At 41.6% G+C, this 26,079-nt stretch overlaps 1 protein-coding gene and 1 long non-coding RNA gene across 3 annotated transcripts in view; one reads left to right on the forward strand and one right to left on the reverse strand.

The window, feature by feature from the left end:
* LOC109488427 overlaps positions 1-16,877 on the reverse strand; it is a 20,942-nt gene extending 4,065 nt beyond the window's left edge. Inside the window, exon 1 of one of the 2 annotated variants that reach the window (XR_004627892.1) lies at positions 16,484-16,877. This is a non-coding gene — a long non-coding RNA (uncharacterized LOC109488427). Of the gene's footprint in view, positions 1-14,869; positions 14,938-16,483 lie in introns of those variants that run through there. The other variant, XR_002141405.2, reaches the window with a different exon arrangement.
* The window catches only part of MAL2 (mal, T cell differentiation protein 2), a 24,568-nt gene continuing 14,616 nt past the window's right edge, over positions 16,128-26,079 (forward strand). The window contains exon 1 of the mRNA XM_034668555.1: positions 16,128-16,295. Within this exon, the coding sequence (XP_034524446.1) occupies positions 16,164-16,295 (132 nt within the window). The 5' untranslated portion in view covers positions 16,128-16,163. The remainder of the gene's footprint in view (positions 16,296-26,079) is intronic.

Here is a 26,079-nt window from a genome sequence, read left to right on the forward strand (position 1 = left end):
GTGTGTATATATATATATATATATATATATATATATATATACATATATATATATATAAAGGGTGCAGGGAAGGTTTACAAAAGGAGGGTAAATAAATGTGATTTCTGGTCTAAAATAAGCATTCTAGTCCTCCTAGGCTCTTAATGTAATAATACACCCTGATTTCTTAAGGCAATGCCCATTTGGAAAAAAAAAGAAATAAAAGAAAGGAAAGAAAAAAGAAATAACAGAAAGTCTTAGGAGAATCATTTAAATATACTTTAATTTGAATTTGGAGAAAATATATCTTAATACAAATTTGTAGAAAAATGTCAATTATAACAAGTCTCATTCAGGATACAGGACTAAAATCCATTCATGGAATCAAAATATGTAAGAAATCTGTATAGCTCCAGTTTGTAGTGGGACTTAGGAAGGACATATAAAGCATGCTTTCATGTACTATTTCAGTCACACAACCATTGGTGGCTCAATGGACAGGGAGCAACATAGTAAGTGGAGGAGAGCAGAACTGGGGGTTTCAATCCAAGGCTGCAAAACTGTGACCCTTTCTGCCTGTGATTTCTGTGAGAGTATGATGGTGAGAGTGTGTGGGTGGTATTATCAGATATATCTTTAAGAAAATTTCAATCTGGGGGGAACATCCATGATGATTCATTTTCTGGGCATATTCTGTACCTGAACCATTCCTTTCTCTTGCCTCTTTCCTGACCAGCAGTGGGATGGAGCAGTGGCCTGCTGGAGGCCCTGGTGTGCTGGGGTTAGTCTCTACTGGTTCATGAGCGCTGTCCAAGTTCTTAGAAACTTGCAGGTTGTTTATTAAACATGGCTATTATTAAAATTTAAATTATAACTTACAGGTAGATAAATTATACTAGAAATAAAGGTAACAAATACTCAAAATTCTGACTTATTTTACTAATTTTTTATTATCTATGCTCTTGGCTTATCTACACCTATCATATCTATATAGTGGGTATGCTATATACTCTTCATAACTCTAGTTCCAGTGACTTCATGGTGGCAGCTTAAAATTGATCACTGTGGAAATATTTGCACCATGGAAATCAGCATTGCTGCAAATTAGAGTTTCCCTCTGCCCTTCATGGTTGTTAAACATTTACCGGCACATCCCTGGATAGAGGCCATCATGGGGAACTGAGTTATGCTGCCTAGATCCTACATTTGGAGGGTAGCACTTAAACTCTGGCTGCTGTGCAGAGAGCAGAGGAAATGATAACAGATGAGTCTGCAGAAGAAACCAGATGTTACCTAAAGAGGTTGTTATTCTGGGGAATCTAGGCAGAGAGAAACTTCTGGCCAGGAGCTGTTACGAGGAGAACTTAGAAAATCAAACAAAGGTGAGGTCTAAAGAATGGGTGGGTGGTGAAACTATGGAAGAATTATTGAACCAAATAGATTAGCAGGTTTTATTAGGTGGATCCTAGGCATAAATAGGGAAGAAGCATTTAAGGACAGGGACACTGATTTCCACATTTACTCAACATTGCTTCAAACAAAACCCTATTTTTCAGAAATGATTTCTTCTCCCTCCATTCAAAGTTCTTTGATGTCTGACCTCACATTAAAAAGGAAAGAAGCCGGATCGGACAAGTTACATGGAGGTATGATTAACATTCTTCAATACTAGAGCAAATGTTCACACAAACACACACATAGTCACACACACACACATGCACACTCACCCCATACACACACATGCACAACCCATTTACAGGTCAACTAGAATAGCATTCATTGGGGGAAATTATTGGAAAAAGAATTAGCAGCAGGTATGTAGGTTTGCCATTGGTCATTCATTATAGCAGGGCCAGACATAAGACTTGACAACCCTAGACTTAGAGCTGTGAAGTTCTAGGCTACATGATTAAAGAAGCCCTGGCTTTTTTCCTGGTGTGATTCCAAGCTGTGATGTGGCAGAAACTTGATTCCAACAATATCCTGCCAGTTTAGTATTCATAGGTATTAGGAAATAGCCTCTGCCCGGGGCACCGGGGTCCAGGCATATAGTTTCAGTTATAAGATATACCAAACTAGGAATCACAACATCAGGGTTTATGGTTGGGAAACCATCAGTCCTTCATCAAGGGTAGGAGCCCAAGCCTTGCATTTGACGAAAATTGTTCATACTAGNCCTTCATCAAGGGTAGGAGCCCAAGCCTTGCATTTGACAAAAATTGTTCATGCTAGACTGGGCCATTGCCAGCTACCACAGAATTTGAAGAAGACCAGCTCTGTTTCTTAGAGACCAGTCTGCACGATATCAGTCTTGAANAACCATCAGTCCTTCATCAAGGGTAGGAGCCCAAGCCTTGCATTTGACGAAAATTGTTCATACTAGACTGGGCCATTGCCAGCTACCACAGAATTTGAAGAAGACCAGCTCTGTTTCTTAGAGACCAGTCTGCACGACATCAGTAACATATTTTTCCTTATTTCTCATTGACATATATTCTGGATCCTCCAAGAGATTTTGGGAATATAACAGATGAGTTCATCAACACAGACTAATTAGTCTCTATTAGTTGGAAAGTTCAAGGATTTTTTTAAATTAAATCAGGAAGGTCTTCTGCTATCTATCTGCCAGTCTTCTAGAATAATTCATCCTCTTACAAGAAGAAAAATTATGAACACCTAGAACAAGGATAAAAGATTTCTTTTTTTTCCCCAAAGTGTCAACTGCTCTGAGGAAGGAAATATGATTTATTACTCATGTTTGCCATGGGTACAGCGTAATAGGTAGTACAAGTCATGCCAAGTATTTGTCACATTACCCAAGTTTTCTGTAAATTATTTTCCTCACTTCAAAAAACATATTTTTGTGGGCATCTGTTTGTTTCCTTAAAAATCACAAGCTACGGACTATGAGAAAAAAACTGAGGGCTTCGTGCGGGGGGGGAATGGGATAGAANGAGGGTAAATAAATGTGATTTCTGGTCTAAAATAAGCATTCTAGTCCTCCTAGGCTCTTAATGTAATAATACACCCTGATTTCTTAAGGCAATGCCCATTTGGAAAAAAAAAGAAATAAAAGAAAGGAAAGAAAAAAGAAATAACAGAAAGTCTTAGGAGAATCATTTAAATATACTTTAATTTGAATTTGGAGAAAATATATCTTAATACAAATTTGTAGAAAAATGTCAATTATAACAAGTCTCATTCAGGATACAGGACTAAAATCCATTCATGGAATCAAAATATGTAAGAAATCTGTATAGCTCCAGTTTGTAGTGGGACTTAGGAAGGACATATAAAGCATGCTTTCATGTACTATTTCAGTCACACAACCATTGGTGGCTCAATGGACAGGGAGCAACATAGTAAGTGGAGGAGAGCAGAACTGGGGGTTTCAATCCAAGGCTGCAAAACTGTGACCCTTTCTGCCTGTGATTTCTGTGAGAGTATGATGGTGAGAGTGTGTGGGTGGTATTATCAGATATATCTTTAAGAAAATTTCAATCTGAGGGGAACATCCATGATGATTCATTTTCTGGGCATATTCTGTACCTGAACCATTCCTTTCTCTTGCCTCTTTCCTGACCAGTGGTGGGAGGGAGCAGTGGCCTGCTGGAGGCCCTGGTGTGCTGGGGTTAGTCTCTACTGGTTCATGAGCACTGTCCAAGTTCTTAGAAACTTGCAGGTTGTTTATTAAACATGGCTATTATTAAAATTTAAATTATAACTTACAGGTAGATAAATTATACTAGAAATAAAGGTAACAAATACTCAAAATTCTGACTTATTTTACTAATTTTTTATTATCTATGCTCTTGGCTTATCTACACCTATCATATCTATATAGTGGGTATGCTATATACTCTTCATAACTCTAGTTCCAGTGACTTCATGGTGGCAGCTTAAAATTGATCACTGTGGAAATATTTGCACCATGGAAATCAGCATTGCTGCAAATTAGAGTTTCCCTCTGCCCTTGATGGTTATTAAACATTTACTGGCACATCCCTGGATAGAGGCCATCATGGGGAACTGAGTTATGCTGCCTAGATCCTACATTTGGAGGGTAGCACTTAAACTCTGGCTGCTGTGCAGAGAGCAGAGGAAATGATAACAGATGAGTCTGCAGAAGAAACCAGATGTTACCTAAAGAGGTTGTTATTCTGGGGAATCTAGGCAGAGAGAAACTTCTGGCCAGGAGCTGTTGAGATGAGAACTTAGAAAATCAAACAAAGGTGAGGTCTAAAGAATGGGTGGGTGGTGAAACTATGGAAGAATTATTGAACCAAATAGATTAGCAGGTTTTATTAGGTGGATCCTAGGCATAAATAGGGAAGAAGCATTTAAGGACAGGGACACTGATTTCCACATTTACTCAACATTGCTTCAAACAAAACCCTATTTTTCAGAAATGATTTCTTCTCCCTCCATTCAAAGTTCTTTGATGTCTGACCTCACATTAAAAAGGAAAGAAGCCGGATCGGACAAGTTACATGGAGGTATGATTAACATTCTTCAATACTAGAGCAAATGTTCACACAAACACACACATAGTCACACACACACACATGCACACTCACCCCATACACACACATGCACAACCCATTTACAGGTCAACTAGAATAGCATTCATTGGGGGAAATTATTGGAAAAAGAATTAGCAGCAGGTATGTAGGTTTGCCATTGGTCATTCATTATAGCAGGGCCAGACATAAGACTTGACAACCCTAGACTTAGAGCTGTGAAGTTCTAGGCTACATGATTAAAGAAGCCCTGGCTTTTTTCCTGGTGTGATTCCAAGCTGTGATGTGGCAGAAACTTGATTCCAACAATATCCTGCCAGTTTAGTATTCATAGGTATTAGGAAATAGTCTCTGCCCGGGGCACCGGGGTCCAGGCATATAGTTTCAGTTATAAGATATACCAAACTAGGAATCACAACATCAGGGTTTATGGTTGGGAAACCATCAGTCCTTCATCAAGGGTAGGAGCCCAAGCCTTGCATTTGACGAAAATTGTTCATACTAGACTGGGCCATTGCCAGCTACCACAGAATTTGAAGAAGACCAGCTCTGTTTCTTAGAGACCAGTCTGCACGACATCAGTCTNTGCTAGACTGGGCCATTGCCAGCTACCACAGAATTTGAAGAAGACCAGCTCTGTTTCTTAGAGACCAGTCTGCACGATATCAGTCTTGATCATATTTTTCCTTATTTCTCATTGACATATATTCTGGATCCTCCAAGAGATTTTGGGAATATAACAGATGAGTTCATCAACACAGACTAATTAGTCTCTATTAGTTGGAAAGTTCAAGGATTTTTTTAAATTAAATCAGGAAGGTCTTCTGCTATCTATCTGCCAGTCTTCTAGAATAATTCATCCTCTTACAAGAAGAAAAATTATGAACACCTAGAACAAGGATAAAAGATTTCTTTTTTTTCCCAAAGTGTCAACTGCTCTGAGGAAGGAAATATGATTTATTACTCATGTTTGCCATGGGTTCAGCGTAATAGGTAGTACAAGTCATGCCAAGTATTTGTCACTTTACCCAAGTTTTCTGTAAATTATTTTCCTCACTTCAAAAAACATATTTTTCTGGGCATCTGTTTGTTTCCTTAAAAATCACAAGCTACGGACTATGAGAAAAAAACTGAGGGCTTCGGGGGTGGGGAATGGGATAGAATGGGGATGGGTAGTAAGGAGGGCACGTATTGCATGGTGCGNATAATTCATCCTCTTACAAGAAGAAAAATTATGAACACCTAGAACAAGGATAAAAGATTTCTTTTTTTTCCCCAAAGTGTCAACTGCTCTGAGGAAGGAAATATGATTTATTACTCATGTTTGCCATGGGTACAGCGTAATAGGTAGTACAAGTCATGCCAAGTATTTGTCACATTACCCAAGTTTTCTGTAAATTATTTTCCTCACTTCAAAAAACATATTTTTGTGGGCATCTGTTTGTTTCCTTAAAAATCACAAGCTACGGACTATGAGAAAAAAACTGAGGGCTTCGTGCGGGGGGGGAATGGGATAGAANGGGCTTCGGGGGTGGGGAATGGGATAGAATGGGGATGGGTAGTAAGGAGGGCACGTATTGCATGGTGCGCTGGGTGTTATACGCAACTAATGAATCATCAAGCTTTACATCAGAAACCAGGGATGTACTGTATGGTGACTAACATAATGTAATAAAAAAACATTAAAATAAATAAAAAATAAAATAAAATGAATTAAAAAATCACAAGCTACTGATTTCTGCTATGATTTTTTGAAAGGCTATGCCTTCATATGTGAGATAATTAGAGGAAAATTAGCTTCATATGCTATATCTATCCTTGGATAATCTTCTAGTAAGGTCAGATCTGGTTGTGTCTAAGGTTTGAAGAACATTACTAGTACAAATTCCCTGGGGAAAGATTTCTTTCTCTCTTCTGGTGCAATGAGGTGCTCGGTGTAAAATTGGCCAGCTGAAATGTGTTTTTTTTTCCGTAAAAGTAATGGTAACACCTGCTGTCTCTTGCCTTTGTAAACATCAACCCATTTCTCTATTTTATGAGTTATACAGTCATTTTTTGGATAAATTTAAACAATTACCAAAATAAAGAACCCAAATCATATATATTTCAGGAATAATTTCATGATTCATGCATTATTACTAATGATGTTAAGCATTCAGTAGGTATTTAATATGTGTTAGGTACTACAATAAATACTCTTTTTTTTCCGTAAAAGTAATGGTAACACCTGCTGTCTCTTGCCTTTGTAAACATCAACCCATTTCTCTATTTTATGAGTTATACAGTCATTTTTTGGATAAATTTAAACAATTACCAAAATAAAGAACCCAAATCATATATATTTCAGGAATAATTTCATGATTCATGCATTATTACTAATGATGTTAAGCATTCAGTAGGTATTTAACATGTGTTAGGTACTACAATAAATACTCTCCATATGGGTGTCAATCTACAGAATAATACTGCCTCTCCATAGAAGTGTAGTTAAAAATACAGAGACCAGGGACTCACGAGAATAAATGACGATCTGCGATATGTAAAACTAGAATATTTCCCTATAAGTTTCATACACTTGTATACCCTTCTCCATGCTTAACAGAATAATCGAGCACTCATTAAATAATCATTACATTTGAGAATATTTTACAATAAAAAATTACATCTATTTCATTTCACTTCACAATCACCTGAGGGGAGAAGAATATAGGAAATAAATCCATTTTGGGAGAAGTGAGCCTCGGGAGGATAAATGTTCGCTCCAAAGTTTTTAACTTTACCCCTTCACCATACTGCTTTCCCATTCACTGTTGGATGGTTTCAACATTTGAGTGCCAATTTATCTTTTGCTTAGAGCCCCAAGTTATCTATTTAAAGCTTGCACTTTATAATTTCACTCCCCTCTGGGCACCTGGGGGGCTCAGTCAGTTAAGCGTCTGCCTTATTAGGCTCAGGTCAGGATCCTAGGGTTCTGGGATTGGGTCCTGCAGCAGGCTGGCTGCTCAGCAGGGAGCCTGCTTCTCCCTCTGCCTGCCATTCCCCTTGCTTATGCTCTCCCCGCCCCTGCCATCAAATAAATATAAATAAATAAATAAATAAAATCTTTAAAAAATAAGTTCACTCCCCTCTAGCATTACATTGTCCTTATAGAATTCTTAGGATAAAGTTCATAGTTTTAAGCATGACCTAGAAGGCCTTGGAGAACCAAATCTTCACCTAACTCCCTGGCTTCATTTCAAAGTACAGGGATTTCACCCAGTTCTTAACACGAAGCTCCTTCTTAAATACAGATCTTCACATATGTTCTCCCCTTTGTTTATGACACCTCCTTCCCCCTCCTCCCTTCAATCAGGCTAGCTTTTATTCATCCTTTAGCTCTCTGCTTAATTTGCTTGTTCTTCAAAATTTTCCCCAACTTTCCACATCAGTTGAAGACACTGTTATTCATTTGTGTACATTCCATATATAAAGTAAACATTTGTCAAAGTCTTTTTGGCTGTGCTGCAGATGGACCAATTCCTTATTTGGTCAATTTCCCAAAGTATGAGTTATACTGAGGGATGGAGCTCTCCTCCCATTGTGGAGCGCTAAAAGTAGATATTCTTTCCCAGCCTTCCTTTCTGTTAGAATGCAGATCCATGGGCTAGGTTTAGCAAATTAGATGCACCTGCTTCCAGGCTCAAATGAGGAGCTGGTGATCCAAGGAAGCATGGACAGAAGAGGATTTATTCCCAATATGGTGACAATGGCTGTGCTGACATCCAGTTTTGAGAGATCACAGAGAATATGAACAGCACCGGTGTCAATGGTAGAATCCTTGATCCAGTTCTGGCAATGCAAGGAGTACAAGTCATGGATCCCAGTGGTTAGTGGAGTTGGTAGTGTCCTCACTTGACCAGTTCTGTAGCTTGATTTTGGGTGTGACCTGGCTATGTATCCATCCTTATTCTCATCCACTTTCTCAGCTTGGTTTCCTAAACTTCCTGCCAAATCTATAAATTAACACATCTTTTCAAAAAATTATATTTCTGCTTAAAGAAGCCAGGTTACATTTCTGTTGCTTGCAACTTAGAACCCTGAAAAAACATTATTGCCCTTTTAACCTTATGATTTAAAATGAATATATATTTCAGTGATGTCTGCTTCTTCCACTTGAACTATAAGCTTGAAAACTTGTACTTCGTCTATTTTATAAGTCACTGATTTTCTGGTGCCTAGCACACGTTTGTCACATAGTAGCTACAAAATCAATTTGCTGAATGAAAAAAATGAATTAATATCTGCAAAGTCTTGTGCCTAAATGATGAAGAGGGTAGGGAATAATAAGGCATACAAAGGAAAATCACAAATATGATCCTCAATAGAAAAGATATGTTTATAATGAATTAATATGTGTGTGTGTACACAGACACACACCCATACATACACATATACACATATATGCATATACATATATACATATGAACTAATGAATGACCATTATGTAAGATAGAACATGAAAAGTGTTGGAAAGACAGAAAGGTCAAAGGGAGAAGAACAGAAGACATTATGAAAGAGGTGGTTTTCAGGCAGGATCTTGAAGCATAGAACAAATTTTGATATTCAAAATTGGAAGAGGGATTATTCTATAAAATCTGGACAACTGGTGGGATGAACAAAGGCACAGAGGTCAAAGTGCACAGAATTATAAGCAGTTTTCCATTTACTTAGAATGTAATGGGCAGCCACTAAAAGCTGTTACGGAGCAAGGGAAGCTATTAGGGAGGAAAATGACATGTTGAGGCTGCATTATGAAAAAGTCAAATTGACAGAATTGTTTAAAATTTAACACAGAGTAGAAAGAGTAGACAAAAATCAGATATTAGGAATATTGGTATAATTCGAAGGAGAGGTAATACGACATTGTTTAAGTAGTAGAAATGAGACAGGTTATTATTATTATTATTATTATCATGAGACAGATTATGAGCTATTGAAGAGGTAGGATTGCAAAGATTTGGAAACTTGCTGGATATGGGAAGCATAATAAAAGAACAGATTTTTAAAAGTGAGAATAAAGCATGGATGACTGGGAAAATAGTCATACCAAGAACAGAAGGAAGAAATCATGGGGAAAAGTGAAGTTTTATAGAGGAAGATAAACTTTCTTGTAGGACATTTTGAGCTTAAAGTTACAGGTAATTTACAGAGGCAATTGAAAGTAGAGATCTGGAGTTCAAGAGAGAAACCAGAATTAGAGATCTAGATTAGGAAGTGAAGCAGATAATGTCCATGCTCTCCTACGTCCCCTCAACTCCCTTTATATCATCTGTGTACCTTTCTCCTCGCTTTGGTGTGGGTTCAAGCATCAACCGCTGTGGCCCATCTTGGAAGACAACCATGAGTTACTAGGGGTGCACTACCTGCATGTGCAGATTGCTGGAAGAGTTACAAGTTTAAGTGCCTTCTTCTCTTCTGTCCTTAGACTTTTCTAGTGACAATCAGGTAAAGAAGTACGAAAGCATCACCTTGAATTATGCAACACTGAGATGTAACTTACATTCCACTTGTTCTGCAGGATCCGGCTGATTTATGCTTGGATCACCCTTGCCTGATTTCCTCCCCTACCCTGTCCTTGCTCTACTCCTTTTCCAGTCTCCCATAAGAGTACTTCTTCACTGAATCACTTGCATATGAATCCATTTTTCAGGGTTTGGTCTGACGAACCATAGGGAAAACAGGGAGGAAACCATAATGCAAAGTATGGAATGTGAGTGACTATGATGTGCCAATGTCAGTTCACTCTTGGTATAAAATGTACCGTTCTGGGGACTGATGTTGAAAATGTGAGAGGCTATGCATGCATGGGAACAGAGGGTACAGAGGAAATCTTTGCACCTCTCTCAATTTTGTTGTAAACCAAAAACTGCTCTAAAACAATAAAGTCTTAGAAAATCAATTAAAAATTTAAAAAGTGTATATTTTACCTTTGTTTTTGAAAATAATTTTTGCTATATGTAGAATTTTAGGTTGATAGTGTTTTTTTTTCTTTTAGTAACTTAAAGATGTTTTTTCTACTCTCCTCCTTACATCGTTACCAACAGCAAGTCTGTTGGCAGTGTTATCTCTGTATCTCCTGTATGTAATGTATCTTTTTTGCTGGTTACTTTGAAGATTTTTCTCTTTATCATTGCTTTTAAGAAATTTTATTATGATGTGGCTTGGTATAGATATTTCTTCCTGTGTCCAATTTCTGGGGTTCATTGAATTTATTAGATATGTGAATATAATTTGATAAAATTTGGAAATCTGGCAGCCATCATGTTTTCAAAATTTTTTTCTCTCTTTTCTCCTTTTGAGATTCTGATTACAAATATATTAAAACACTTGAGGTTCTCCTACTAATCACTCTGTTTTCATTTTTTTCAGTCTTTTCGCTTCTGTGTGTGTTTCATTTTAGTTCCTGTTTCTATTTCTATGTCTTCAAGTTAACTAATCTTTTCTTCTGTAGTATTTAATCTGCTGTTAATCCTCTGCAGAGTGTTTTTCATTTCAGACATTCAATTTGGGTCCTTTTTATATATTTTATATTTGTTTCTACATGATGTGTTCAATCTTTATTTTTTGAACATACGGCATACATTTATAGTAACTGTCTTAATATTCTTTCAACTAATAAAATCATCTGTACCATTTCTGGATTTGTTTATGGTGGTTGATATTATCTTCACTATGTTTCATAGTTCCTGCTTCTTTGCATACCTGGTCATTTTAAATTGGATGCCAGACATTGTGAATCTTTTCTTCTTGGGTGCTAGACATTTTTGTATTCCTTAATAGTCTTAAGGATTGTTCTATGATTCAATTGAGTTATCTAGAAACAGTCTAAGAATTTTGAGGCTCTTGAAAAAGCTTTGTAAGGCAGGATGAGAGCAGCCTTTCATCTAAGACTGACTATGTCTCAGTACTGAGACAATACTTTTCTGAGTACTTCACTCTAGGTGGTGGAAACAAAAACTGTTCCTGGCCATGTATGAACTCCTGGGATTGTTCCTCTGCTCCTTTGGAATGCTTCTTCCTTGGCCTCAGATAAGTTACTTACCTTCATGTGCTGATTAGTAGTTATCTGAAGATTTAAGAGGGACCCTTTGTTGACCTCCCAAGCTTTCTCTGCATGCAGCACTTTCCTTTCTAGTATTCTATGAACTCTAGCTCCTCTGGCCCCCTCAAATCCAGCTTCACCAACTCAACTCCTGGCCTCTACCGGGGTCCTCCTCCCTCACTCTAGAAACTCTTTCCAAGGTAAGAAAATAATAGGGTTCACATTACTTTTTTTCTTTTTCCTAAGGGATCATTACCTTGCATTATCTGATGTGCAATGTCTAAAAATCAGTGTTTCACATATATCGTCTGGAGTTTGTTTCAACTGGGAAGATGAATCCAGTCTTAGTTATTCTATTTTGGGCAGAAGTCACATGTTGCTGTTTTTGATGATAAGAGAAATTTGTATATATTCATAGATGGAAAGATTGAGTGTAAGGTAGAAATTGAAATTGAGGGGCGCCTGGGTGGCACAGTTGTTAAGCGTCTGCCTTCGGCTCAGGGCGTGATCCGGGCGTTCTGGGATCGAGCCCCACAGCGGGCTTCTTCCGCTGGGAGCCTGTTTCTTCCTCTCCCACTCCCCCTGCTGTGTTCCCTCTCTTGCTGCCTGTCTCTCTCTGTCAAATAAATAAATAAAATCTTTTTTTAAAAAAAGAAATTGAAATTGAAATTGAAATTGAAGAGAGAGAAGGAAAGATTAATGAATGAATTTCCTAAAGGAAGTACAAAGGAGAAATAATGAAAAGCTGGGATGGGACTTAACTTTAGATATGGAAAAAAACACTTTGTCTGAGACAGGAAGAAAGGAGGTGAGTAATAGTGATAAAGCACAGAAATTTAGATGCAGAGTTCATTTGGTCAGCTAATATTATGTGAGTTCCTATTATGTAATGTGAATAAATCTCAATTACTTTCTGCAATGTGGGTTAGGAGATGGAGGAGGAGAGTGAAGTATGATTCCCCTCACAGCTCTCCCCAAAATCACCCTCCTTCCAAATCCTCATTCTTAAGCTTTCCATATTCTTGAAAAAGTGAGGGTTTTATAGATTATCTAATGGACTCTTAATAAACTTACTTTAAAACTGCTGGTGGTCTGATTCACAGCTCACAATGGAATCTGATATCTATCATCTCTTGGTGCCTCCACTGATCTTTTCAACTTAATATCCTTTTACACAATACTACCTAAGGGATTTGAGACATGTGAAAATACAATTTCAATTCAGGAAAGTAAGTGTTCTGATCTGTACGTGTTCTGAACATCACATTGTGGAAACACAGTGGATGGTTGGGGGCCCTACATAATCTTCAATGGCCAGATAAATACTGCCATAAAGAATTGCCCTTATGACCCAAGGGAATTATCCATAAAAATAGATATGGGGACAGGAGTGGTGAGAAGAAAATATGTTCCATTGGGGGAGTGGGGAGTATGTGTACGGGTCTGGAGGCAGAAGAATGATTGGAAATGCAGATGGATTAATAGGACAGGTGAGGTCAGGGAGCTCATCAGAAGCTATATCCCACAAATACCCTGAATGCATTCTGGGTGTTTGGAATTGATCCTGAGAACAGTAGGGAATCCTTGAGGAGTTTTAAGTAGAGGAGTGACTGCAATCAATTTTGTGATGAGAAGTCATTCTGATAGCAGTGTAGAGAACACAAGGGATGGAACAAGACTGTTAGAATATTCGTTGTGACAGGGGATAATATCCTGAGATAGAAGGAGTACAGTGGGGATAGAAAGAAGTGATACGTGCTAGAGAATAAGGTGATAGAACTGCCAGACCTCACAACTGATTAAATATGTGGCATGAGAGGAGCTACCAGGGGAAACACCCAGATGTTTGTCTCGGATAACTGGATTGACAGCCTTGTTTTCAATGAAACAAGTATTACTGGTTAGATGTCCTGAAACTCCTTGCAAAGTAAGAGAAAGTAGGAACAGTTGGTTTAGATTGGCTTTTGTATTCATTGAACATATTGTCTACGATGCCAGGCTTAAAGATGAGGAAAGGGAAAGAAGCTATGGGATAATAAGTGAGACAAGTAGTGGGGAGGGGTGGTGACAGAAAGTGACAACCTCAGGAATCCCTAAGGCCCAGTCAAGGTTTGATAACACGAATTAGTAGTGGAAACAAGAGTCTTGGTGATGACCTTCTTTCAGCAACCCTGGGTGCTGTGAAAGTAGAATCAGAGAAAACAGATAGAGATGGTGGGTTGAACCCCAGCTGCAGGATATGGGGTCAGTGTGGATGAATTTATAGTGAAGTACAAGATGGGAGACAATATCTGGGACTAATACAAGCATCTCTAAAATGCCTGCCCATGAGCACAGAATGGGGCCAATGAAAGAATAAAGAGAGAATAAATGAAAGGCCAGAGGCCAGCAGGCTGAGAATGAAGGAGAGTTTGGTGAATAGGAAATAGCCATCAGAGAGAATGTCAGCATTCACGGGAATGGCAGCAGTGAAATTCCAACAAGGTGGGTCCAGATGTGATTTCATATCATTGAAGGTAGCTGGTTTCAAGGCAAGATTGTTGAAAGTATCGTGAGTATGAATAATGACATTCCAAACAAGCGTGTCCACAAAAAGTCTACGAAGAAGGTGAAAGTCACTCTGGAAGTCAGTAATAGAAACAGGATGGGGAAAGAGCAGAAAAGTGAAACTGTTAAGAGCTCGTAGTCAATTGTGTAGAGAAGGGACACACTGGTGGGGTGGGGGTGGGGGTGGGGATGAGCGCTTTCTTTCCTTGGAGTCCAGAGTTGTTACTTTCATTAGAAGGAAACCGGTATCATCAAGAGAAAACAGGTTTGGGTGGTGATCATGAGAAAGGAAAACCATCTTAGGAAAGAATTCATTTTCAAGCAAATAATATGTTACAGTAATAGAAGAGAACTCAAGGACAATTCTTTTCATTCCACTGGTCATTGTGGCAGCAGGTAGAAGAGGGAAAGCAGGGATAGTCAGGGATACATAGTATATAGCAGGGAAGGTGCTGGAAGGGACACAGCAGAAAGTTTTGCCCTTGGTGGCAATTTTTAAAACAAGTACAACTGAGGCTCTCTGAGTCATTCACATTTCTGGAAACTCCAAAGTCATTTTAAATTTATTCATTAAAATTTTGGGGGGCCATCATAGTTGCTGACCATCTCCATGATGAAATTCTTTGAAGAGGTCTTCCCTTTGAATGTTCTTTAAGTGCTTATGGAGAAATGTGAGGCAGAAAATACAATACGATACGATACGATACAATATAATAAAATACACAGGAAGATTATTCCTTACCTCTCAGGGTCTGAACAAAGAGAGGGTTCACTGATGAAACAAATCTGTGCAGAAAACTTTAAATTTCCTATTAAATAACTACCGCACATTAAATATCAGAAAGTGATGACTAATAGGAGGAATATACAAAAGGTTTCATCCACGCCCTGTTTTGTGGCTTTTGCCTTAATCCTGCCACCACACCTATGAGTTTCACTTATTAAAATAATAAAGAGGTAGAATGACTAAAATCTGCTGACCAATGCACAGAGCTACACACAGTCCCTTAAAAGCTAGTACTGACAGACAAGATCAGTATTCCATTTGGAGAATGCCTGATGATGTTAGCTAGTATCTTTTTCCAACCTGATCTACCTGTGTATGCTGGTGTGTGAACTTTTGTTTATATTCAGCTGGTCTTTGAGAAGATTAATCTCATATCCTTTATTTCACTTAAATAATGTTGACATTAAAATCAAAGATAAAATGGGGATAAATTGGGGCAGGAAACCTAAACTATACATAGCATCCTTTTTAAAAAGTCCATTTAAGTGTTTAAGAGGCAACAATTCCTAAGTCTCAGACAGGTAAAATCAATAATTAAAGTTTTATGTGGAAAATACAGTCCATGCAACATCATGTGTACACAAGAGCATATTGTGTGTGTGTAAAAATTCAAAAATATAGCAGTCATCATATTAGCTACCATTAAAGGGGCGCTTACCATGCGCTAAACTCTTTTCAAGTTAATGTAATCTGGGCAATCACAGGAGGTGAATACCCTTACCCCCATTTCACAGATGAGCAAACCAGCAGCGCACAGAGAAGCCAATTACCTCTCTAGCATCCACCACCATGGAAGCTGAGCCATCTGACTCTGTCCTACTGATATTTTTAAAAATTCCACTACAGTCTCATTTGAAGCAGATCCACTCCACTTTTTAGGTGTGACTGGTGACCTTGATTTTACCTTCTGAGTCACAACTTCAAGACCTATCTTGTAGTTAAACTGAGGAAAGCTGGGTAGGGAAGTTGTGAGAGCCCGGGGCAGGGGCAGGGGTGGGGGTGGGATGCGAAGGGCAGGGGGAAGAGAACAGGTGGAAACTAAGAAGAGGGATAGAAGAAACAAAAGAGCGGGACGCTAGCCCGCGGAGGGGCGAGCCGGAGCAAGACCGCGCCAGGTGGCCGCCGCACCTGTGCACGTGACAGGCGCAGGCGCCAGGTCGGCCGTGGCGCGCTCACCTGGACCCACGTGACGGGGCGGGGCCCCACNAGGCGGCGGCGGCGCGCGGAGACGCAGAGCGGCAGCGGCAGCATGTCGGCCGGCGGAGCGCCAGTCCCGCCGCCCCCGAACCCCGCCGTGTCCTTCCCGGCGCCCCGGATCACTCTGCCCGCCGGCCCGGACATCCTGCGGACCTACTCGGGTGCCTTCGTCTGCCTGGAGATTGTAAGTGGGGCAGCCTCGGTGACGGTCGCGTCCGGAGAGCGAGGAAGGGTAGCGGCATCCTTGCTCCCCGGGCTGTCTCCCTCTGCGCGCGCCCCAGCTCCCTTCCCTCCGACATGGCCTTTACCTGCACCTCTCCCAGAGTCCTGCCCTCTCCCTGCCTAGCGCAGCCGGAACGTGGGCCCACTGACCTGGCACCTGTTACGCCGACACCTGCTTCCCCGCTGGCGACAGAAATCGGCCCGAGAGAGCAAGCGGGCGGCCCGGCGGGGCCCAGGATTGGGGACTTTGAGAGGGGAAGGGTGTTTGGGCTTCGGGCACTGTCGGAGACCCCCGGCGGCTTGGCCGGGGCCGCGCTTGGCTAGAGCTAGAGCAGGGCTCTCGGCCTCGCCTGTTGCTAACCTGCCATTTTGTTGGGTGGTGCAAAGGTGTAGCCAGCAGATGATCGAGTGACCTGGAGGTTGCCACGATGTGAAAAGCGGAGGCGGGAGGTACCAGGAAGAGAAGGCGGGCTTAAGACCTGGGCCTTTACCCCCCTTGCCTTTATTAGTGCCCTTTGGATTGGGGAAAGGATCAGGGCTAAAGAGGCAGGGCAGGGAAATAGGTCAAGTATGAACCGTGCCCTTGGCAGTTTAATCAAGTGGGCGCGAGAGTAGCAGAGGAAAGGTAGAAACGTGGTTGTCAAGTGCCTTGCTGCCTACCTTTGCACCTTCTGGCTTCCTAGTGGACTTGTGCAGCCCCACACCTTCTCAGCACTCTTTTTTGGGCCTAGATGAAGGCGAGGTCAGCTGGCCTGCCCTGCAACGTTATTGGGCTAGAGACTTAAAACTTTTTAAAGGCAATTTTCTGGAGTTGGAAGCTTTTGGAACTCGTTGTGGACCAGGGGAAATGTGCAAACATAAATTAGGCAACCCGAGGTTGCATCACGCCCTGAGAATGGCAAATCTAGAGTGCAATGTTAGCAAGTCCCTGCCCTTCCCAAGTCCCGGGCTGATATTATTTGGTCGGTTAGGAGTTTTCGTCTCCCTTCCCTCACCTGGCCCTTTGAGTTTGCATAACCTGGATTTGGTCGCTTCAGTTTCACTTTTGTGCTCGTGGGGTTGAGTGCTTTGCGAGCATTGGTTTTCTGCCCTATTATGCTACCGTGGCTAAGGCGTGCTAAGTTAATTTTAGCTCAGATTTGAATCTGAAAAAAGAGACAAGTGAGTTACAGGCTACGACATCAGTAATCGGATCGTGAAGGCGAGGCTGGAAGAGGCTGGTTTGAGTCTGAGCCCAGTTCAGAAGCATCTGAATGCTTGGGATGAGGCGCCGGCATCCATGTGAGAAGAGTAGGGAGAGGATGGCACTGGGCCTGGGCTCTGCTGGGTGTGGGGGAGATGCGCTGAGAACAGTAGGATCTGGGAGAGAGCTTGTGTAAGTTCTGGGTGCTTTAGTTCCATGTTTCTCAAATTCCAGTTGTTCGCATACCTCTTTTACAAGTTTTTGCCAAATCCACATTCCACCTGTGCTAGAATTTACAGAATGTTCATTTCGATTCTCTTCCTAAACGTTAGTACCTACTTTAAGCCTCATCCTAAACAATGATACACACGAATCCTCAGATTTGATATACTGGGTGTACTCTAATATTTACTCAAATATATACTTATATATTGACGTATGTATGTATGTATATATGTAAAGATATGTAAGAGTACATGTATGTATATATGGAACATATATGCAAAGAAGGCTCATCCATGTGCCATCAAATACTGTCTCAAGGAACACCCATGGTCTTGTCACACTTTTAGAAACGCTGCCTAGTTCTGAGGGGAAAAAGTGGAAGTGATTTATTCTATTCTATTTCCTCTCTCCTGCCCCCATTGTTCTTTATCTGGCCTAGTAGTTAGTTTTCAACTCTGCTGTACTTAATTACTTGGGCAGCTTTTAAAAACACAGTGACTGGCCCAGACTAATTAAATCAGAATCTCTTGGGGGGGGTACCCACAGTCAGCCAGGTGCTTCTAAAAGCTCCCCAGAGGTTCTAGGGTACAGTCATGGCTGGGAACCACAAAGAGCGGCCTTTATCAGAGCCCTGAGGACAAGACAGCCCTCGTGCAAATATGAATTTTCTCCATGTGTGAAAACTTCTACCCCACCCCATTCTAGTAGGGACCCAGGCTCACAGAAGTAGCCAGACTTTCCTCTTATCTCTTCATGTCATCTGGCTTCTTACTCCAGAAACATGTCTCAGACCCTCACCTACATAGAATAGCATCACTTCCAAAAGCCACATCAGTTTACTTTTCCCTTGTTATGGGCAAACATATGTGATAGGTTAAAATCTAGGCCTCCCACCTCTCCAGCCCACCCGGCAAAAATAAAGGAACCAAAATCGTCCAATGAAACTGGTGACTTCAGAGAACCGACAGACCTCATTAGAGCCAAACTGTAGCTCCTTCTTGGCTCTTTCCCTTCCACACTGCTTAGAGATATTGGATTATGTGCCCTAAGAGAGCAGAGATCAGACTTGCTCAGAAAATTCTGTGTTACAGACAGCGGGGGTGGCTATACTCACTGTGGTGAGCGCTGAGAAATGTCTAGATTGTCGAGTCCCTGTGTCGTACACCTGAAACTAATATAACATTGTGTGTCAACTACACTCCAATATAAACTTTTTCAAATTTTACATAAAGAATTCAATCTCAATCCCCCTTACTACACCCATTCACACTCTCTCAAGTATAAGCCATTTGTGGAGAGCTAATTCAAAAGATGCAAACAGCGCCCACCTAACAGCACCAGGTAGGGCCGTTTAGAGCCCTGGAGAATGTGCAACCGCACATGCGTGGTGTGCTTTTGTGACATAGGTGTGGTCCTCTCCCAGATATGTAGGTTGTCAGCCCCTCAGTTTTTGCACCAAGCTATGCTCACCATGAAGAGTGTGATACTAAGTTATTTTTGCAATGCAAAGCCTTTTAGTTTAGGAGGGAAAAACATCACCTTCAAAGTTACATTTTCAGATTCGCTCAGGGTTTCCTGAATTAATGTTTTCTAAGTCATTTGTCAGGTATTTATTGGAATACCTACTGTGTGAAAGGTACTCTTCTGGGGGAGAAAATGTTTAGACCCTTCCTCACCTGAAAGAACATATAACCTAGTTAAGATGGTATGCATAAAAATAACTACCATTTAAGGAAGAAAGATGTAAGTATGGGAAGTGAACTACAGCTCAAGTGTTTTCCAGTTGGGTCTGTTCATAAGAAAATGACATTGGAGCATCTGTATTATTGGGCTGAATAAGATATTTTGGGTCCCTGTCCTCAGCTTATCTTGTATAATGCATGGGAAAGATTAGATGTAACAGTATTAAACACGGGAAAGAATAAAGGTCATATATGGAATTCAGCGTGTTTCATGGTTTTGGTGTTTGGGAAGCTGCCCACGTTCCCCCAAGATATTCATTAGTGTTTTCTTTTTGGGAGATCTTCTAGTACTCTTATTCACTTGCTTCAACCTGCAGTGTTGTGGATATCCCAATAATTTTCATTTATTCAAGAAATAATTAAGAATCTGCTATGTATCAGGCCTTATTTTATACCCTGGAAATAGGATAGCTCCTACTCTTAAAAGAAATTCCTATCTAGTGAAGTGTAAAGTCAAGAAAGAATTGCAGTGCTGTGTTTGTAGTGATAAAATTGGTTCATGAAAAGTACTATTGAAAAACAGGGTAGAGGGGCACCTGGGCGGCTCAGTTGGCTAAGTATCTGACTTTGGCTCAGGTCATGATCTTAGGGTCCTGGGATGGAGCCCAGCTTTGGACTCCCTGCTCAGCAGGGAGTCTGCTTGTCCCTCTGCCCCTCCCCTCACTCGTGCTCACTGGCGCACGTGTGCTTTCTCTCTCTGCATGTCAAATAAATAAAATCTTAAAAAACGAAAAACAAAAAAACCCAGGGTAGAGCATGTCTGACCACTGAGGAGTCCATGACAGACAGCTTGAGTGGGATGGCGACATTTGAGTTTAGTCTTAAATGATGAGTAGACGTTCAATCAACAGAAAAAGTGGGGAAGAAAATTCCAGATAGAAACAAGGGCATGTGTAAACCCTAGAGTTGAGAAAGACCATGGTACGAAGGTTCTAGCAATTGTTAGTTTGTTTTGGTTTTTTTCATAACTTCTGGGAAGGTGGCAGAAGGAGAAAGAGCAGGGTAGGGCTTGAGTTGTGATGTGCTGAGAAATGATAGGGCCGAGGCGTAGGGTGGGAAGCTGCTGAAGGACAGGGGCAAACGTGATCGTCCTTAGGTTTTAGAAATCTTTGAGTAGTGAGACTTGGTTATAAAACAGATTGAAGGCAGACAGATCAGCTAAGGGCTTTATTTCAGTGGTTTCAATGAGGGATAATGACAACTTGACAAATGAAAGAAGTAGAAAAGAAGAGAGACAGATCTGACGTTTCGAAGGTCAACCAAGTACGTAAAGTTTGGTGTGTCCTGAAATGACGCTAGACCAGACTTAAATATAAGATGTAACTCGGAGGAATTATGCCAGAAAAACAAATGTTAATGAGAGGATGACGGGGAGGGAGGGGCTCTGGAGCAGGCGTGTGCTGTCATGCCAAGCAATCTGTGGAAGGGATTTCAGGTTATTTTCAACCCAAAGCTTTGACATTGGACTAACATATCAATGGTCGGATGTATAGAGTGTCCTTTTCTGGATTTGAGTAGCCCAGCGACATTGTGTGTTGGCAGTGGTGAAGAGGTGATCTCCGTGGATAGGTTTCCCTCTCTAAAAGGGTTTTAATTCTATAAGTAAGATTTTCCGTTTACCTCTGGGTTAAAAATCTCCAGCCATGTGTAAAGACTCCTTAAGATTTCATAAGAGAAAATAAACTGATGCCCCTGCCAAAAATTATTTTCAGCAATTGTTTGCCCCTGACTGGCAGCCCTGTACGAAACATGAAGAATGGCAATAGGGAAAACTTTAAATCAGATTTCTGAACATCTTGACCTTGAGCTCCGAAGGAAAAGGTCAAGGAGAGGAGATTTGTTTTGCAGAACCCTACAGAAATATTGTAGCTGGCAGTAGGAGCCGTGAACATGGTATATTTGCATTGATAAGCCTGAAAAGGAAAGACTGTGTAATGACAAAGGACGGGGACCAGGTTGGTGTCCACCGTCCCCGACACATGCCATACCTCACAGATGCTGTTGGATCTGCAGAACGAACTGGACAGCATGTGAAAATATTCCAGAGAAACTGGCTGGAGTGGAGAAGGGCAGCTTGGGAGTAGATGTCCTGAGCAACTTTTAAAATGGCATGATTCTTCTCCAGGAATATACAGTCTGATCTGAATTTCCTATGTCTTCTTTTATATGAAAGGGGTCACATCCTTTTACAGTTACCATATATGACATTCTTGACTTTCGTATAATAGCTTCCAGAAGGAGAGAGGTAAAAAGGAGGAAAAGAAGCAATGATTTGCAGGGTTCCTGCTGATGTCAAGACATTGGCCTGCACGGACATTTTTAACCTAGGGTGATAACTAGTTACCCACAAACATGAAAAGAGGATTTTTTTAAAATCCAGGGCAATTATAAGCAAGAATAAAAAGGGCCCAGAACATATTTCTCCCCTCTAAGATGTGCTTTCCATTTTAGGGTTAGCACTGGCCATTTAAGAAACCAAACAGTTGGGGTGCCTGGGTAGCGCAGTTGTTAAGCGTCTGCCTTCGGCTCAGGGCGTGATCCCGGCGTTCCGGGATCGAGTCCCACATCAGGCTCCTCGGCTGGGAGCCTGCTTCTTCCTCTCCCTCTCCCCTGCTGTGTTCCCTGTCTCGCTGGCTGTCTCTCTGTCACATAAATGAATAAAATCTTTAAAAAAAAAAAAAAAAGAAACCGAAATGGTAGTTTGGGTCAGATGGGGAGGAAAAACAAAACAAAACTGTAGTACCAAATTCTTTATAGCATCCTCAAACATATTTTTTAAACTTTCAAATGTAAATCTAAAAAGCAAAACTTCTTTTTCGTTAGTATGTTTTGTACAGAGGCCTTTTCTATATCTGTTCTTTCTCGTTGCTTCCCAGAGCTCGTCTTGTTTTCCTTTCTCTGATTTAAAACAAACAAAAACACCTTGCCGACCTGTACCTGTAATTCAGAACTGTCCCAGGGCTACTCCAGGACCAGGACCAGTTTGGATAGAAGTCCGCATGGGGAGAGGACAGATGGAAATTGATGGAGGGAGCAGGAGGGGGGGAGGGTAAGCCACAAGATAAACACTACCCTGGTCAAAAGTTCCAGCAGCAATTGCAGTAGAATAGGTGAATCGGACAAATTTGGGGCCCAAAGAAGATTGAAAATGGGGTGGCATGAGATAGACTGGCAAAAGCTGCCAACTTCCCCATAACTTTCTATCCCCGCCTCCTGAGATCTTGTACTAGGTGGTGGGCGTTGCCAATAATAACTTAAAAATTGAGAAGTACGTGTTCCTGCTTCACTAGTCTTCATGCCTATTTTCGAACACCCACCATGTACCAGGGAATGAGCTAGGCTCCAGACAGCACTGTGTTCTGAGCGTCTCAAGCTGTACTTCTGGAGCATTTTCTTCTAGAATCATTCATTTACACACACTGGTTGGTTTTCGTTCATTTCAGGGAGAATGCAACTGAACCTCTTCTGTAGAAAGCATTGTGGTGGGTTCTGAGCATACAGAGATGTTTAAGGCAAATGCTGCTGACTCTGACCGCACCATCCAGTGGGCGAAACAGCCAGATGCACCTACGACTTCAAACCAGTAGTTGTAAGTGCTGGTAGAAGATACACACGTCGGTAACCGTGGAAGCACCGAGGCTGGCAGCCAGCCAGGGAAGTCTTCCTGGGAGACCTGCTACCAGAGTTTAGTTATCCAGAGAAAGTTTAGGTGGCAGCACATGCTAGGCAGAAGCATGGACGAGTGTGATCGACTCATGTGCAGGGGATAAGGGACGAGAGGCTGGAGTACCAGGGTAGGGTAGCTGGGAAAGTGGTGGTGCTGGGACGAAGGTGAACTTGGAGAGGGAACAAGAGTATTGATACTCTTACCACTTGACTGCAGTCACGCGGTGAATGAATTTACACGTTTATTGGGCTGCCTTAGAAGCACATCTGTAAGTTGTATGTGTTGACCGAAGTATGTGCCCAGTTAAAAAAAATCTTGGAGGGCACCTGGGTGGCTCAGTTGGTTAAGCACCTGCCTTCGGCTCAGGTTGTGATCATAGGACCCTGGGATCTAGCCCCACATCCAGCTCCCTGCTCAGCAGGGGGTCTGCTTCTCCCTTTCCCTCTGCCGCTCCCCACCACTCGTGTGTGCTCTCTCTCTCTCTCTCTCTCAAATGAATAAGTAAAGTCTTTTAAAAAATCTTGGAATACAGGTTGTGTATAAAGAGCTAATTGTAGGTAATCTCTTCATTAGATGATGGTCTGAACACATTAAACATTCTTTAACCATGTTATTTCATTTGTGAGTACCCAGTAAGCCAGCATTTATTAAAATAGGAGGGGTTACCAAGAAGAGAAGATATTCTGAACTTTTGGAGGGGCACAAACCGCTCTGTGATTTGGATGAAAGTTGTGTCCTCAGAAAAATGCAATTAACTACGCAATTGGATGATTTCAGGGAATCAACCCCTCCACCTCCAGCAAGCCAGTCCATGGCAAAAGGATAGAAACCCTGCTCTAGAATGAACACTCACCTTTGAAGGAGGCACAACAGCATAATGTCAAGAGCATAGGCTCTGGAAGCCAGTTGCCAAGTTCAAGTCCCACTTCTAACAGTTATGAACTGTGTAACTTAAGGCAAGTTATTAATGGCTGTCTACTTCAACTTATCTGTAAAATGGAAATAATAATAGTAATTATCTCTCAGTGTTTGTGTGGATTAAATTGGTACAAATGACACCCTTAGAGAGTTGTTGGAGCATAAGCATTCGATAAATGCTAGCTAATATTTCTATTATCCTCATCAGCTTCAGCCTCTCACTCTAACTCTATAAACCAGACTAAGAAGCAATTTTTTTTCCCTCTAGGCTTGCTGGTTGGTTCATTCTCAATGCTACCGTGATGACATGCTCAATCTATGAATAGCAGGAGAATCGGAAAGAATGTGTTATACGTTATATAGAGGAAGTTCTAAATAATGAAGTATTTCTCCTTAGGGGTAGTCTAACCAGTCCTTCATACCTTCAGATTCACTTACCTTTGCCTGTTCTCATTCCAAACATTGACTAAAAATAGGTCAGAGTAGGAACTGGCCCGTTTACTTAGTGCAATAATAAGAGGATACGGAGATGAAGGTGTCAGATGGGTTTGAACATTGTTAGCTAAGATGTTGCAGGGCATGTTTAAAAGCATGCTAGTAGGAAATAAGTCAAAGGAAAAAAGGGTATTTGCAGAATGACTCCTTTAGAGACATAAGACCGTCCAAATAGGAGACAAGTTGGGAAATCTGTCATCCGCTGCACGCAGCCCGAGTTGCAAGACTTGCTTCTGGCTCAATACCCTGTCTCCCGCGGGGTTACGGGTTCTCAGCAGTCCATGGTTTCTAGTGAAAACACATTTGGAGTCCAACTCGGAGGGTTCTGTTCAGTGTGATGTGTAGAGGAAAACTCCCATGGCTTTCTTATGGGCAGGCTTCAGTCCCGCCCCAGCCTCGCAGCGGCCAGAGCCAGGCTGAGCGAGAAACGCCCGGGGAGCCACAGAGGGGCTCTGTGGTTTTGGCACTGTGGAGCGCTGAATGAATAACCGCAGCTCAGCACATGCTGGAGCGCTCGAGGTGTCTGCCAGGTACACCTGGACCTGAGCTCAGAGGGGAAGGGGGAACTGAGTCGCAGGTGAAGGCTGATACGTACTTCTAGGAAGCGTTGGCCTTTGTAACATACCTGGAAGTCTGGTCATCTTGTTGGAAGACCTTGAGGTTCAGAGGCATAAGCCCCAACTTATTCGTTCCTGAAAAGAGATGTCAAAATGGGGTGCCTTGGGGGAGTTGGGTATGTAATTATCGGACTTTTTAGGACACTGGAGAACAATGGAAGGCAGTGATAGACAAGAGGTCAGAATGTGGATTCAGATCCAAGAGGAGAAACCGTGGGCGGACGTGGCATTCCACCCCTCTTCACAGTGTGTGTACCATGCAGTTGCTACGATACTTTATCAGCTGTCCTCCCTCAGATTTTAACCATTTTTGTGCTTGGAAAACAAGGCTCCCTCCAGAGTCACCTGTCTTAAACCTGGATGCTAATAATTACAGTAGGGCTGGTAAATGCGCTCAGCTTCGTAGTGCCCAGAATTAGATGACGTGAATATAGTAACATGGACGGTGGTAGTGTTATTAAAAGATCAGTTTTTAAAGTTGGAGTCAGGTTGGAAGCTCAGGGACAAAAGGCAGCTCTTGGCAAAAGGAAATCCTGAGGCAAGGAAGAAAGAGCTGTGTCAAAGCCCCGGTGACTCCTATAGCGACATAACAGTCTTGCGGTGAGGAAGGCAGGTCTCCCTAGTGGCCTCACGTCTGTTCTCTGCCCCATCCCTCCTGCACCTCCCAAAGCTGCTGCGGTGACCAGGACTTCGGTGTGGATGTCACAGACTCACCGAGCCAGTGATGGTGGAGGGGGGCACTCATACACCTTCCTCCCGCCCCTGCCCCCTTCCCACGCAGCACACACACCACAGATAAGGAGGCGAACCTGTTCTCTTTTCATCTAAGCGTTCCGTTTCCTTTCCAAGCCTTTGAGGTGTCGGAAGGGCTGTAATTTGGAGTATGACAAGAATGGTTC

The sequence above is a fragment of the Ailuropoda melanoleuca genome, chromosome 9 (genome assembly GCF_002007445.2).
Source record: "Ailuropoda melanoleuca isolate Jingjing chromosome 9, ASM200744v2, whole genome shotgun sequence".
NCBI lineage: Eukaryota > Metazoa > Chordata > Mammalia > Carnivora > Ursidae > Ailuropoda > Ailuropoda melanoleuca.